This window comes from Alligator sinensis, unplaced genomic scaffold (genome assembly GCF_000455745.1).
Source record: "Alligator sinensis unplaced genomic scaffold, ASM45574v1 scaffold839_1, whole genome shotgun sequence".
In the NCBI taxonomy this organism is placed as follows: Eukaryota; Metazoa; Chordata; order Crocodylia; family Alligatoridae; genus Alligator; species Alligator sinensis.
The window spans coordinates 1,354,604-1,368,457 of record NW_005841885.1 but is presented as its reverse complement, the minus strand read 5'-3'; the positions used below and the strand labels follow the sequence as shown (position 1 = coordinate 1,368,457).

General features: G+C 47.0%; 1 protein-coding gene across 1 annotated transcript in view; it reads left to right on the top strand.

The window, feature by feature from the left end:
* The window catches only part of PODXL2 (podocalyxin like 2), a 44,584-nt gene that overhangs the window by 13,794 nt on the left and 16,936 nt on the right, over positions 1-13,854 (top strand). The window contains exons 2-3 of the mRNA XM_025196853.1: positions 1,593-1,886; positions 13,360-13,854. Of these exons, the coding sequence (XP_025052638.1) occupies positions 1,593-1,886; positions 13,360-13,854 (789 nt within the window). The remainder of the gene's footprint in view (positions 1-1,592; positions 1,887-13,359) is intronic.

Genomic DNA, 13,854 nt, shown 5'->3' with positions numbered 1-13,854 from the left:
CCTAAAAGGTTTTCAAGAAGATGGATTTTGCAGTAAATGTCAGCTTGCAGGACAGAATAGCCCATTCTTTATTTAGTGGTTGACAGCATGCTACATACCCTACTGATGAATGAGAGAGCTGTGCTCTCTGCCCCAAAGAGCTCACAATTTATTGGTAGCTGTAGCACAACAGGCTACAAGCAATTGCCATGGTGAGAGGGAGGCTGAGTATTACAAAAGGTACGATTGCTGTGTCTTTTTCCTGAAGGGAATCCACACACCAATGCACAATGTATGAACTTTCTCATACGTGCACACAGGAAAAAAAAAATCTCTCTCTCATGACCCATTACATCGTACAACATTACAGCCTAATTAGAAGACTGCATGAAGTCCCTTCAGAATTTTAAGGGAATTGTTAAAGGTGCCAGGACTTCAGGTTTACATTTGAATTGGGATTTTTGTGCTTAATAAAGGACAGGTAGCAGCTTACTTTTTGGTCAGATCCAGGTTGTGCGATAAGTGAATGTGCAGCACTGTCACTGTTTTTGAGTCGGGATGGGTTAATGGTCTAAGTCCCAAGCTGGCTATGCCTGGAACCATTGATCCCACTCTCAGCGAGATCAACTCAGCCCTTCATCCTACAGATACAGGAGCCAAATATGTGTAGTTTGTTGTGCAGGAGACTTTGGAAAATCCAGTACACCGAGCTCCAATGTACATAACGTGGACAAAGGCACCTTCACCTAGTAGCAAGAGCCTGGGTTTTGCTTTGATGCCTTTGGATAAAATGTTCCCTTCCCACTCTTGTCAGTTGTGGAACCATTTCCCCTGGAGCAGTTGAACTTCAGAGGTCTACATGCCTGTGGAGCCCTTTAAAATGGAAGATGCTATGGTCTGGTATAGGTGTTAGCTGGAGAACAGATAGCACTGAGGAAACAACCTAATTAGTTATTTCCAATCAGTCTAGTTCTTGGACAATGCCACATGCTACACTTAAGGCCTTCAGCAGCCTCTTTTCAAATCCACTATCTCAAGGAAAATGGAGTTGTACTTTTTCATCCCTCTCTTTCTGCTTAGTTGTTATTCAGCATGACTGTAAGTTAAAAAGGAACACAATGGCTCCTAGCATGCCGGGTTCCTAATGGGCTAAGAGTGTTGAGTGTCTCTATTGAAAACAGCAGCTGTATCCTCAGGCACCTTGTGTCTGATAAACTGAGAGGAGCCCAATCCTCAGCCAGCACAAATCAGTACCACTCCGTGGAAGGTCATGCAGTGGCCTGGGGTATGCTGCTGTAGCTGCACAGCATTTGGTAGAGCAACCCCAGTTGCCATCAGCCAAGCCTGGAATTAAACTTGTTTCTACTTAGGGGGTTTTTTGTATATGGTTATTTTACGTTGTAGGTAATAGCACCCTCAGCTGCTGAGATTACATGGATGTTCTGGGTTGGCAGGAGGCAGGACACAGGCCTGTTGGTCAGACAGGGGGTCCTGTTGTTGCGGGGGGTAATGGGACTTGTACGTAGCTGAGAGCTCAAGTAACTCTTTTGTTCAGGTCTTGCAATTTGCCTCTCCCTCTCCTATTCTGACATGGGTCTCCTGTCATTGTTCAGGGACCTTGTGTATCTGCCTTGTTTCATCAGAGGAGTCTGCCTCTGAGGGTCTCACCTCAACATCCCTGGTGGAGTTTGCAATGATGTCCCATCTGGAGCCCCTGGATTCCAGTGAGCAAACCAGCCCAGAGACTGTGGAGCCTGAGCTGGTCCCCAGCGCCCTGCATGCTTCCCCGGGATCAGGCTTTGCCAGTGAAGAGAATGAAGAGTCCAAGATCTTGCAGCCCCCACAGTACTTCTGGGAAGATGGGGGAGAGCTCAATGATTCCAGCTTGGACCTGGGACCAGCCACAGGTAGGTTATTGTTATCTTTTCTTGCTTCCTTGGGGAAAGGGATGGGGAATCTCTGCTCTTCTGTGACACAACTCTTGCTGAGAAGAGCTGGGATTAAAGGTTAACTCTCTTTCCTCACCTCGGCATCTGAAGTGTCCCCAGTGAATCCTGAGAGCAGAGCTTTAAAAACCCAGCTACTGTTAAATTGTCTTATTCCTGAGTTAATTAGGAATTTCCATGAGCCAAGGAAAGGATCACCTTCATCTCTTTCTCATTCACCTTGCCCTTCGTTTCTCTCTTTATTTCTCCTCTCCCCTCCCACCCCCCTTCCTTTTTCCTTCCTTTCTGATGTAAACTGAGTAAGCAAGAACTGGAGGTCTTGGCAAAAGTCTTAAGGATCCAGGTAGGCCTAGATTTGAAGCCTACCAGTTGGACTCCAAAGGGCAAATTCTGAGTTCCTTAACCCATGATTTCAGTGGAAACGTGGTCTTTGTAAAGACAGCAAGATCTAGCTACCCCTGTCCATTCAGGTGACACAACCAACTTCATTGTGGTCAGCCTAGTAGGGAATATGGGATAAAATGCAAGAGGTCTCTCATTGCAGGTAGATGCCCTGTCCACACCTGACTTCCTTTAGAGATTTTCAGGCATGGGTATTGCTCCCCCTTCTTTCCCTCCCAGACTATCCCTCATGCTCAGACTTGCTGCATCTGAATTGAGCTTTCTCTCTGTTGATGTTTACAGCATCAGTATAACCCTCTTGCCTCTGTTTGTCTATGTAAATATGGCTCTGCTATAGTCCTTTCTTGCATTGCCTTCCTGAGATCCAGCAGATGACTTTGTTTTTAAGGTGCCCTCTGGGAAAGGGGTGGGATGGGACGGGATGGGTTGGGAGGAGTGTTTGTAGCCTTTCTTTCATTTGTGAGCTTACCCTGCACAATCCTGCTCTACGTTCCAGGCTGATACAGGGAGACTGTCTTCCACCCGACCCCCTCTCCCCCTCCACCACATCAATATCTCTATTTCTCTCTCAGCAGGTCTGATCGAGGTCTGGAATCTGAAAGCAGAAATCTTTCCAATCTTATCTTCATGCTGGTTCCTCTGACCTTAAAAAGGCCTGTGCTCCTACTGGGCTGACAGCTGAGCCAGCAGTAGCTGCTAATTTACACTGTGCTGCAATGCTCTCACATGCAGTCCTTGTTTTACAGTCTAGAAGTGTGTGTTGAAGCGTCTTCAGGCAAGTGCCTCATTATCTTAGGACTTCAAAGCACCATGCTCATGAAGAGTGCCATGCACACATTCTAGTCACAGTCACGGACTTCCTTTTATACATCACAAGTTGTACCTGCAGGCACCCTTGATACATGCATTGCACTGACCCTTCCCACATGCTTGTGTTCGAGGTGAGAGACCCAAATATTTATGCTTCGACATGCTTTCACCTTTTGTGTATACATATGCTCAGCCCAGTACATGTTGAGGGAGTGTGCATGGTTGTCATGCTTGAAAACATTTTCACATACGTTCTAAGCGCACACCTTCACTGATTCATGCCCCTCTCAAAACAATACATGCATACCTGTATTCAAAGACTCTCATATATTTACACATTAACAGCAGTGCACAGAGAACCAAAAACAACCTTATCACATGTACACAGCTCCTGACACTTAAGAACAGCTCACATACTCCCCCTCTTGTACATACATATGTGCACGCACACGTACTCTCAGACTGCTTCCCTCCCTCTTTCTCTTGCCCTTTACCCACACCCATCCTTATCAGCTCACCACAGTAGGGGCACTACTGTCACCGGGAGCGTGCCCTTTGGTAGCATTACAGAACCTCACTTAATACAACTTCTTGAATTATTTAATGGCTTGGGAGCTCATTTCTATTTAAAATGCCACTAGAAACCAAGAGTGTGTCCTTTTACCGCCCCCACCTCCCCCCCCTCAAAAAAAAAAGAAAAAAAGAAAGAGGGTACAGTAATAGCATTCCTGAATTGGGAAGCTTTCTCCTGTCACATAAGGCCTGTGCATGACATATATGGACACACGATATAAGTATGTGATATACATGCCACACATGTAATGGAGCTATCATGTTAGACATTGCAGAACTGTATAACAAATTGCATTTATTTGATTTCTCATATAGTAGCCTGCTGTGCAGCTTTGAACAGCTGCCACAGGCTTTTTGTTTGTTTTTTTTAAATAACCAGTCTACTAGAGAAATGTTGACTTCCCCAAATATAGAATTTCCTCCCCAAACTACAGGGAGCTGAGCCCTGGCATGGGCAGTGTTCGGTTCTGCAGCGTGGACGGGTCTGACACCTGTGTCCATCAAGCTAGAATAGGACAGTTAGAAAGGAAGGATTCCTTTTTTTCTATGGGACAAATAGCACTGGCTCCTGTCATTATCAGGTGTAAAGATTTTAGGCCTTGAAATCAGTCTTATTGGGTATAGGCTAAGTTTAGTTATATTTGTTAGCTGTGTCAGTTATTTCTTTTTCTTCCTCTTCCTTTCTCTGTATATCTGGACTCAGTTCACCCTTTGTGTGGCTTTCCAGGTAGAGGGTACACAAAGTCATCCCATTTCTCTTAACAAACATTCCTAATTTTTTTGTGTTTTTCCTGGAGAATGTGGCTTCTAGAGAGTGCACATTGGTACAATAGGAAGTATTAATGGTACTTATTTGGGCTGGTCAGCATAACTCCATCTCTGGCTCTGGCTCTCTCATGAATAACATGCTCTTCCTGTCAAGACCTTTATGCCACACCATTGGCTTCATTGGGTGCCTGCCTAATACCACCAGGATATGTCTCATTCTATCTGGGATTTTTAAACAAAAGCTTCTCCTCCTCCCCTCACCCATGCCATAAGTGGGCACTAAAATACCTTTGTTGTCAAATCTAGTGCTCCTAGGAGACTGTTTTGTTTAACAGATGCCATTCAGAATAATTCCCACTTTCCAAACTGGATCATTTCTACCACAGCACTTGATATCATCTATCCAGGTTAAACGCAGTTTGTCGGCTCTCCAGTCATGTTTCCTCTGATCACTGGTAATTACCTTCTCCAAGGACTCATGTTGTGCTACCTGTCCAAAGGATAGTTGTTTCCTTTTCAGAATGTGACTTTGTAAAATAAGAGGGCAGCTGATTTTTCTGAAGTGCCCATTCATTTGTTCTCTTTCCTTGGTAAGAGAGACCCTCAGCAGCCTTCAATAGTAGCATACCTCAAAAGCATCCATCCTGATCTCATCATTTCTCTTCAATGCCCAGACCATAAGTCTCAGTCAAGAATGTTGTGAACCTCAAATGTCACAGTTTAAGGTCTATGCAGACCCCTCAGTCTTTCCAGATTATGTTCTGCAGGGTTTCACATGCAATGGTCACTCTCTGGCTGTGTCTTCTTCACTGCTTCCTTTTGAAATTTATCATAAATCCCAGATATTCAGATTTGTCATCTTTTTAATAATTTTCCCATTGATAATTATGTTGTTATTTGGGTCATGCTCATCATTAACCACCATAATCTTTGTCTTCCAAGTATTGAGTAATAAAAATTTCTTGGCACTGACTTCTCCACTTTACTTATTAATGTTCTTACTTCTTCCATGTTCCCACAGATAAGTGCAGTATCATCTGCACACTGTAAGTTGGCCGTGTGGCCTCCAAACTTGTTTTCTCCATCAAATTCGTATATAGTACTTCTTTCATTATTAGGGGCGTGTATATGTTGAAAAGTTGAGGAACTAGCAGATATTCTTAGCAAAAACTATGAGCCACATTCAATCGTGTTTTCAACCCGCTGTTTTCTTTGTTGAGTGGTCAGCCTATAACTTTCTTACCAGCACTAGGCTATATGTAGGTAAACCCATTTTACAGAATGCTTTCCACAGTATTTCATGATCAAAGGCTTTTACATAATTAACAAAACATGTTTAAAAGGTACTTCTGTTCTTGACATTTTTTTTAAAAATGTTATACAGGTTGATGATTTGGTTCCTTGTTCCTCTGCCTTTTCTGAAGCCAGCTTGCTTGATGGCTGTTTGATCTTCCATTTTCCTGATGGTCTGTTGTTTATAACCTTATAATGTGGCTTATAAAGCTGATAGTTCAGTGGTCCTTGTACTTTTGTAAGTCACCATCTTTGGGACCAGTACAAACACAATCTTCAAGTCTAAGACAAAGACCAAGAGTTGGATGCAGCTGTCACTGGGCTGAAGAACAGGGCCTACATTTACAAAGTAAAAGAGGCTTCAGCTTCCTTACTGAGGTAACTCCATTGTCCTCTCTGACTGCACTGTGTCCAGCTGGGTTACACTGGCCCAGATCCAACCCTGGTAGGTCCACGTGAATCACATGTCAATGCCTTCCTCTTAGGCCTGATCAGAATGGGCCCCAGTGCCCTTCCCTTGATTCTTCTCCCGTGGTAGGAGAAGCAGGCTTCTGCAATCCTTCATTTGTCCCAAAAATGGCACCCCACCACTCAGCTGGGCCAAGCCAATCTCTTGGCTCAGGGAAGCCATGGATCTGGCTTTATCCAAAATTGGCTGCTATTGCAAGGCCTTCTCATAGAGACTAATGGTGCAGCAGGGGTAGGGAATTAACTCATTGGCCATGGGCTGGACATTGAGAAACACTACTAGGGTTGAATGTGCGGTTCTTAGTGCCCTTCCTCTACCATCCAGTGGTGAGATGGGAATGGACACATTCCCTGCCTCCCCTTAGTGTCTAACACCTGTAGGGATAAGAGCTCTCTACTTGCTTTGTGCCACGGGAGCTGCTCGTTTTAGTGGTTCCTCTGGTGTAGGAAGCTTGTGTGTTCAAGGCCCCAGGTTTGATCCTGGCTGAGTGCCATCAGGTCTGTATGCATGTGGCTATGGCTCATTACAGTAGCATGTGGCACTTGAAAAACAAATCTTAATCTCCTATTTATTCCCCGATTAACATAGGCAGTTCAGAGAGAGAGTGTATGCTGAGGTAACAGCAGCAAGAGACCAAACACTATATTCAAAGGCAGTGGATTAAGGTCTTCCCCCCCTTCCACTTTATTAAGAATCTCCTGAGTCCTGAATGAGTTCCTTGCCTTTTGCCAGGCCTGGCCCTTCCTGCCCCTCTGACCCCACAGAAATCACCTCCTCCAGACCAGCAGCAGTTGTACAGTTTTTAATCCCATCTTCAGCCAAGGCATTAATGAAACGAAGCACCTAGTAAAGACCGTGCATAAGAGGCTTAGTGCTGGGCAGCCCCCTGCCTGGGCTTAGGTCCCAGGATGCGGCTTGTTAACATACGTTAAACTAGGAGGTAAACACATGAAATGATCTTTCTCGAAGCAAACTTTTTCTCCCTGTAGCTGGGGGGACATGAAGCACTTGCTGTCAGAGCCTCCTCAGGGGCAAAGAGTATTGACATGGATTTATTCTGAAACACCTATTCCAGAATGACGATCTCTGACTAATTCCATGTTTGAATGCTCTTATTCTGGAAAAAGAATGGCTGATTCCAGTTGAGTGTAATCCATTTTCATAACATTAAGCTATAGAGGAACAAGACAACCTTCTTCTCAAACAAGAGAATCAGTAGATGGGTTTATTCAGGAAAGGTTATTGTATGTTCACGTCATGCTCAGATTTAATCTGAATTACTCTTCAAGAGTAGACCTGTGGTAACACACAGCTACCTTGAGACCTTTGTTTAATTAGAGACTGTTTTGTTCAGATAAGTCTTAAACCCAGGATGCAGGCCACTCCTCACTATTAAAGGTCCAATAACACATTTTGCAAGGTTGGGGTGTTAAGCCCAGCCTCCTGTCTCCCTTCCAGCTTATTCAGCCTCAATATCCCCTGAAATTTCAGATCTAAGATTCCTCTTTACAGTGACCAGTGTAGGTGTATGTTGTTCAGCAGCTATCACATACTTCTCCAGCAGCAGCTGAATTTTAAGGGGTGGGAATAGCAGTCCTTACACTTCATAAAGTTAGTGAACTATTTTAGGAGGGATGGTGTGACAGAAAAAACCATTGTGGTGAAGGGAGCCCAGGAGGTAACTACTCTTTATGACGGTGCTTTTCACATACCTTTAATTCAGTCATTGATTAATATGATCTTCCAGTTTAATCAGATACAGACTGTAAGAGACACGTTATATATATTTAAAAATAACACAATGACCACCTTTTATTATGAGCAGCTTTGCTCATTTTGGGCAGCATGACTGGCAAATTCAAGCTAAAGGAAGTGGCAGTTTCATAACAATGGGAATGAAATATTGTGAATGAAATGGAAAAGAGAATGAACTCCCATCAAAGCTCTGGCTAGGGAATTGTGCTTTGGCCAAGGGCCAAATTCTGATTGCTGTTGGCTTCAGGGGGAGCAGGCTTCTCTTGTGGGATGTTATAGGATAAGCTGACTCTTTAAAGGGTTAGGATATAACTTTACTGATGCTGAGTGCAGCTTGCTTCCCCAGATGAAGGAAGTGAATCCATGGGTGACTTGAGGCAGAACCAAGTTTCCTGGGAGATATAAAAGATAGTTTGGTGGAGCCAGGAGGGCTGTGTAAGGTGTGCGCTGTAGAAGTGCTCTCCCTGGTTGAGAGATCTAGGGAATGAAGGCCAGCGGTGAGCAGGAGCAGGGGAGGTAAGCCTGCTGGAGGAAACTCTTTGCTGGGATGGGGCTTGGCGCTATCTGCTAAGGGCATTGACCAGCTGAGAAGCTTGGATGGAGGTTCTGAGTCCTAGATTAATTAATCGGATATCTGAACTCAGACAGCGAGTGGGAAAGCCCCGGCTGTGGAATTTGTTTCATTATGTAAAAAGTGGAAACTGAGGCGGCAGCAGGATCCCAACCCAGGTTAGGTAGGCCCCTCTAGGTAGAGCTGGTGATGGTCCTAGATAGTGATGTTAGCATCCTCCGAAGTGGAATTACTGACTGCTCCGTGCTGTGTTCTTTTGTGTCATGTGCTCTAGGATGCTTCGGTCCCTTGCTGGCTGGACATCATCCAGCTTCTTGGGTTCTGTGCATGTTTCTGTGTTCCTCTGCTGTCCCTTAACTTTCAGTCTAAGCATGCACACACTTTGCCTTTGGTCCCCCTGCTAAAGTGGGAACTGTGGAAGCTGAGGGACTTGTCTTGTGGTTGTATCTGTGACTGACTGTGTAAGAAGTTAGACAATAGATTTGTGTGGAATGGTTTGGGTAGGAATGATCCAGCCTAATACAGGGAGTTGGAGTAGATGGCTTCTGGAGGTCCCTTCTAGTTCCCTCTCTTTCTGATTCTACCCAGCCGAATGCATCTCCGAATGTGGCTGTTTTATCCCAGGTTTGTGTGCTGACATGTCACGGACTTTAACAGGACACCCACGTAGCACTGAAGCTCAATAGATCAAGTGGAGACTAGCAACAAAGGGGGTACAGATGACACTGACACCTGCTTCCCTTCTGACCTCTTCTCTTCCCCTCTCTCTTGCAGCCTTCTAGGCCCCAGACAGGTCTCTGCTTCCCTATTGAAATATGATGAGCTGATAAACCAGCCTGATGAATCTGGCATTGCAGCCAGCTACCTAATACCCAACTCCTTCACATAATACCCTGCACCTCTGCTGTGGCGTGAGTGCAAGTAACTTGAGTCACAGTGCAGGGTGACAAGAACCTCAGCAGGGCTCTGGCAGGGTCAGGGCAGGGTAAAGCTTCAGCTTTTGGGGAGGGTGGTGGAAAGGGCAACACATTCAGAGCTGTGTTTGAAAGGTGGGGAGCCTGCTGCTGAGTGTGGGGTGAGGGAAGAAATTAGCAATGCTGAAGGGATGAGTCGCACTGACATGCATCCTCCCACATACAGGAAGTAATGCTTAGTAAATGTCTAGGAAATGTGTGGAAGGGATCATTGCTCAGAGACGAAGCATGGTTAAAGGGGAGGGGAGAGGAGGATGACTAGGAGAGAGAGGGTAAAGCTGAGCAAAAAGAGGGTATTGGGAAATATTTGCCAACAGTGAGATCTTGGAGGCTGCAGCAGTGCCAGGAGCCCCATTGTTTGGGACAAAGTCCTGGGGAACAGACTAAAGAGATCAGCCTCTCAGTTGGGGGCATGCCAGGGAGATGGACGTGATGCCGCCTACGGGTTCTTCATCTGACTTCTGTGACTCAGGCTAAAAAACAAGTAGATTTCAGGGTGCTCAGCTGGAGATGCCTTGAAGAGACCTGGTGGTTGGAAAGGGCTGCCCAGCCACACACCCTTCAAATCGGGCAAATCTCTGAGATGATTCAAGTGAGGAACCCCAAATGGCTAGGTCTTGATGGGTAGAGAGGTCAATCCATCAAACATCCAGGTCTCAGAACTCAGTGGGTGTTTGAATCCTCACTGGGACCTGAATTGTGCAGAGAGCAAAACCAGCAGCCTCAAAGCAAAACGCATCTGAACTTAGCATTGTGGGGTGGACCCTCCTGTAAAATAGCTGGCAGAACAGAATCCTCTCCAGGATTTCCAGAGCTCCATGAGTTCCTGCTCGCCCACGTGTGTGGAGGGGACTCTGGGCTTAGCATGCAGGCAGGTGGGGATGCTGGTGGCAAGTGGAAATGTTAAATCGATTAGCAGTGAGCGTGAGGACTCCTGAGTCTGCTTCCGTCTCACTGACTTCTTGCCCCAGAGGAGCAGCTCAGGTTTCAGTTGGAGGCTGCCCAGTAAAGCAGGAGCCTATTGAGAGGGAGTGGATCAGTTCTCAGAGAGCTTTGATCTGGGTGGCATGGTGGGAGGCAGCAATCCATCAGCCTCCCTGAGGATTCAACCCTAGTGTTTCTGGTTCTGAAAAGACGAGTGAAGCTGAGAATTACATGGAGCTTTAACCCTTTGGGAACTGATTGATCCCTAGTGCTTTAATGCCTTTCGGAAAGGCCAGTAACAAGCCTTGAAAGGAAGGGGGAGGTGCCAAGAGGAGTTTTAGCTGCTTAGGGTTCTTGCTTCTTTTCTGCCCCTGGGCATTTGCCGGCCTTTCTGCTGTGCCCCATCTTCCCTCTGCTGCTGCTTTTCAGCTCTCTCTCTCTGGCCGGGAGCCACAAGTGGGGAAGCCTGGGGAGGGGTACAGAGAAGCTGGATAGAGGCTTGAGTGTCTCTGTGCAGGCCAGTTGAGCAGCTGATCCTTGCTCCTGGTAGACCAGGATCTGACAGTGGCCAATGCCTCAGTTTTCAGGGAGAGGCCAACCTTCCTCTCCCATAGCGCACCAGGGCAGGCAGGATTTCTGCAGTTTGCAGTGGAACAAAGGCACAAAGTACAAATGCCTCTGAGAGAGGCCAGGAAAGTGCATTAAACTTTCACCACTTGTCAGTAACCTTGATTTGGCATCTGCCTTGCCTTTGCATTTGCAGTCCTTTGATCTGTGCCAGGTCCTGCCATTTAAGCAGCATCTGGCTAGTGGGACAGCTGCTATGTATCAGCAAACTAGAAAGGATGGCTGCAGATGGATTGGCTTCAGAGAGCGCTTGGAAACATTGAGGCCAGACTGCAGGTGTAGAAGAGCATCTCATGGCTTGTGTGGTCGCTCACTGCTCTTGCAGCCGTCTTGGATCCTAGCAAACCCTCCCTGCTTTGCCAAAGAGGAGAGCTCATCAGATAGCCTTTATCTCCTTCCAGCTTTGGCACTCTTGAGCTGAGCTGCACATCAGTCCATTTCAATGACTCAATGCACTGTCTCTGGTGAAGAGAGTTGCTGGCAGCATGGAGGTGTGCCATGTGCACTTCAGGCTGTCAGGCAATCTGTCCACTGAGGCCAGCTGTAGGGCTCTTGATAAGACCCTGAGTGGGGGGGCAGAGATGGGAGAGACCCCAAGTGAGCCCATATCACAGGCCATTATGAAAACTGTAGGTTCACATTTATGGTAAGCTGCAGGAGTAGACACACTGTGAGCATAGAAAGCAGCCTCTGGGAGAAAAAAGTGGCAGCTGTGCCTGATTTCTAATGTACAGCTAATGATGAGAGAGACGGAAAGAAGTCACTTGCCAGCTACTAGGGAATTTATCCAGGACGCCTTTGTTGTTACCATGAGGGGGGGAAAGATTGACTGACTTCTTGCTGTGGGAGCAAACGGGGGGGACAAGAATAGGCGGGTTGCAGGGGCATCCTTGAGAGCTGTAGCTGCTGTGGAGTATCCAAGATGATAGCAGCTCTCAAGGGTAACACTCTTCCCAGCCCCCAGCAAAGCACCCGATCCAGCAGCCACGAGTGCAGGGAGTGTCATTCGGAGGCTCCTCTCACAGACACACAGGCTATAAGGCATCCAGACAGCTGCCTCCTGCTGTGCTTGATGAAGCGTCCACTCTGGCAGTCAGGCGAGGAGACAAGGCCTTGGGGATGACAGACGATGGCTTCTATATTAATTAATAACAGCCAGAACCTGGAGATAGGCCATAGGTGGGGGGGCAGCGTATTCATTTCTAGGTATGGGAGACCCCTTTCTGTTGCTTAGTGTGAGGAGAAGGGCTTAATTCATATGGCAGCACTAATAGGAGCAGCCTTCTGAGCAAGACAGAGAGACTGATTCATCTGGGGATGAATATGGGTCTGGAGTCAGATGCCTGGCAGCAACTGGGAGTTGATCTTACAGATGCTGTGTTTGCCTGGGACATCTCGGAGTTTCTCATGGGGGTTGGAAGAGGAGCCCTGGGCTGATTTGACTTCACTGCTGTGATATTTGGCACCTCTTCTCTTTTACATTTCCCAGGCTGCGGGTTTCTTCCCAAAACACCACACACTCCAGCTTTTGCAGATCAGCCACTCTGCAGTGGTTTCTAGGTCTTGGGGTACAGATGTACGGACTTCACATAGCCCCTGTTTCTCACCTTTATTCCCTTCAGTTACCTCCTTTGCCCAATGCCCTGGAAGTCTGGTAAACCAGGAAACGTTTGTGAGGTGACAGCTATACTCTGAGGGGCTTTGCAGCCCATATTTTGCCCTCCATGATAGCCAAGTCCATTTGGCTTTCAGTGGAGATGCTCATGAGAGCAGGATTTTTGCTCATTTTCCCCCAAGTTTGGTAGTGGGTGAATATGTGTTGCAGCTTGGTATCTGTCCAAGCCCTGTATGAAATAAATCTCTGGATCTCAGCCAGGTTCCTGGTGCCTTCAACACACCCTCGAAACACTGCCATCAGAGCTAGCACCAATTTTGTGCCCCTGGTCGGTAGGTTCAGTGGAGAAGCCTGGTAGAGAAAGAGCTGGGGGGAATAAGGTGGACCCAGGGCAGAAAGTACATGCTGTGGCCCTCCCTCTATCTGCCATTCAGGTGCATCTCTCTCAAACAGACTTCATGCTATTGAATGGACCTAGCTCTCTCTCATATATTTTTGTGACCAACAGCCCACACTTTTAAGTCCCCGGCAATCTGTGCTGCTAAGAGGAGAGAAACATGAGGAGGGAGCTACAGGCCTCTCCCCTAGTCTTCTAGGGCTCCACAATTGCTTGTGACAGATTCCTAACAGGGCGTCTCTGGTGTCTGTTTTAGACTACAGCTTTCAGGTGGCCTCTCAGAAGTCCCTGCTGAGAGAGAATGGGACACAGGTGAAGAACAGCTGGGAAACTGCAACCCTGCACATGTCGTCGGATTCGGTTGAGCCTGACCCCCACGTGGCTTTCTCCAGCACCCTAGAGGAAGAGGAGGGGCTGCTTCCCATAAATCACTCAAAGGGAGGGCCAGAGGGTAGCAAGACCAACTGGCCAAAGGTCATGTCTTCAGAAGTAGCTGGCCAGGAGGACTCCTTGTTGTCCCTCCTATTTTCCACAGCCTCCAGCAGGCTGGGGGTTGTGACAAAGGGAACAATAGAAAGGCCGGAGGAGGACTCTGCTCCTGAGCACACCTCTTCAGGCTTTGACCTAGGGAGCAGCATGGGCCCAAGTCTGCTGCCTGTGTCCTCCCTCTTGTCTACCACCACTGCAGGATCCCAGGCAGTCTCAGAAGACCCTTTTGAGATGACTTCCAGAAATACAGGGGTGATGGGAG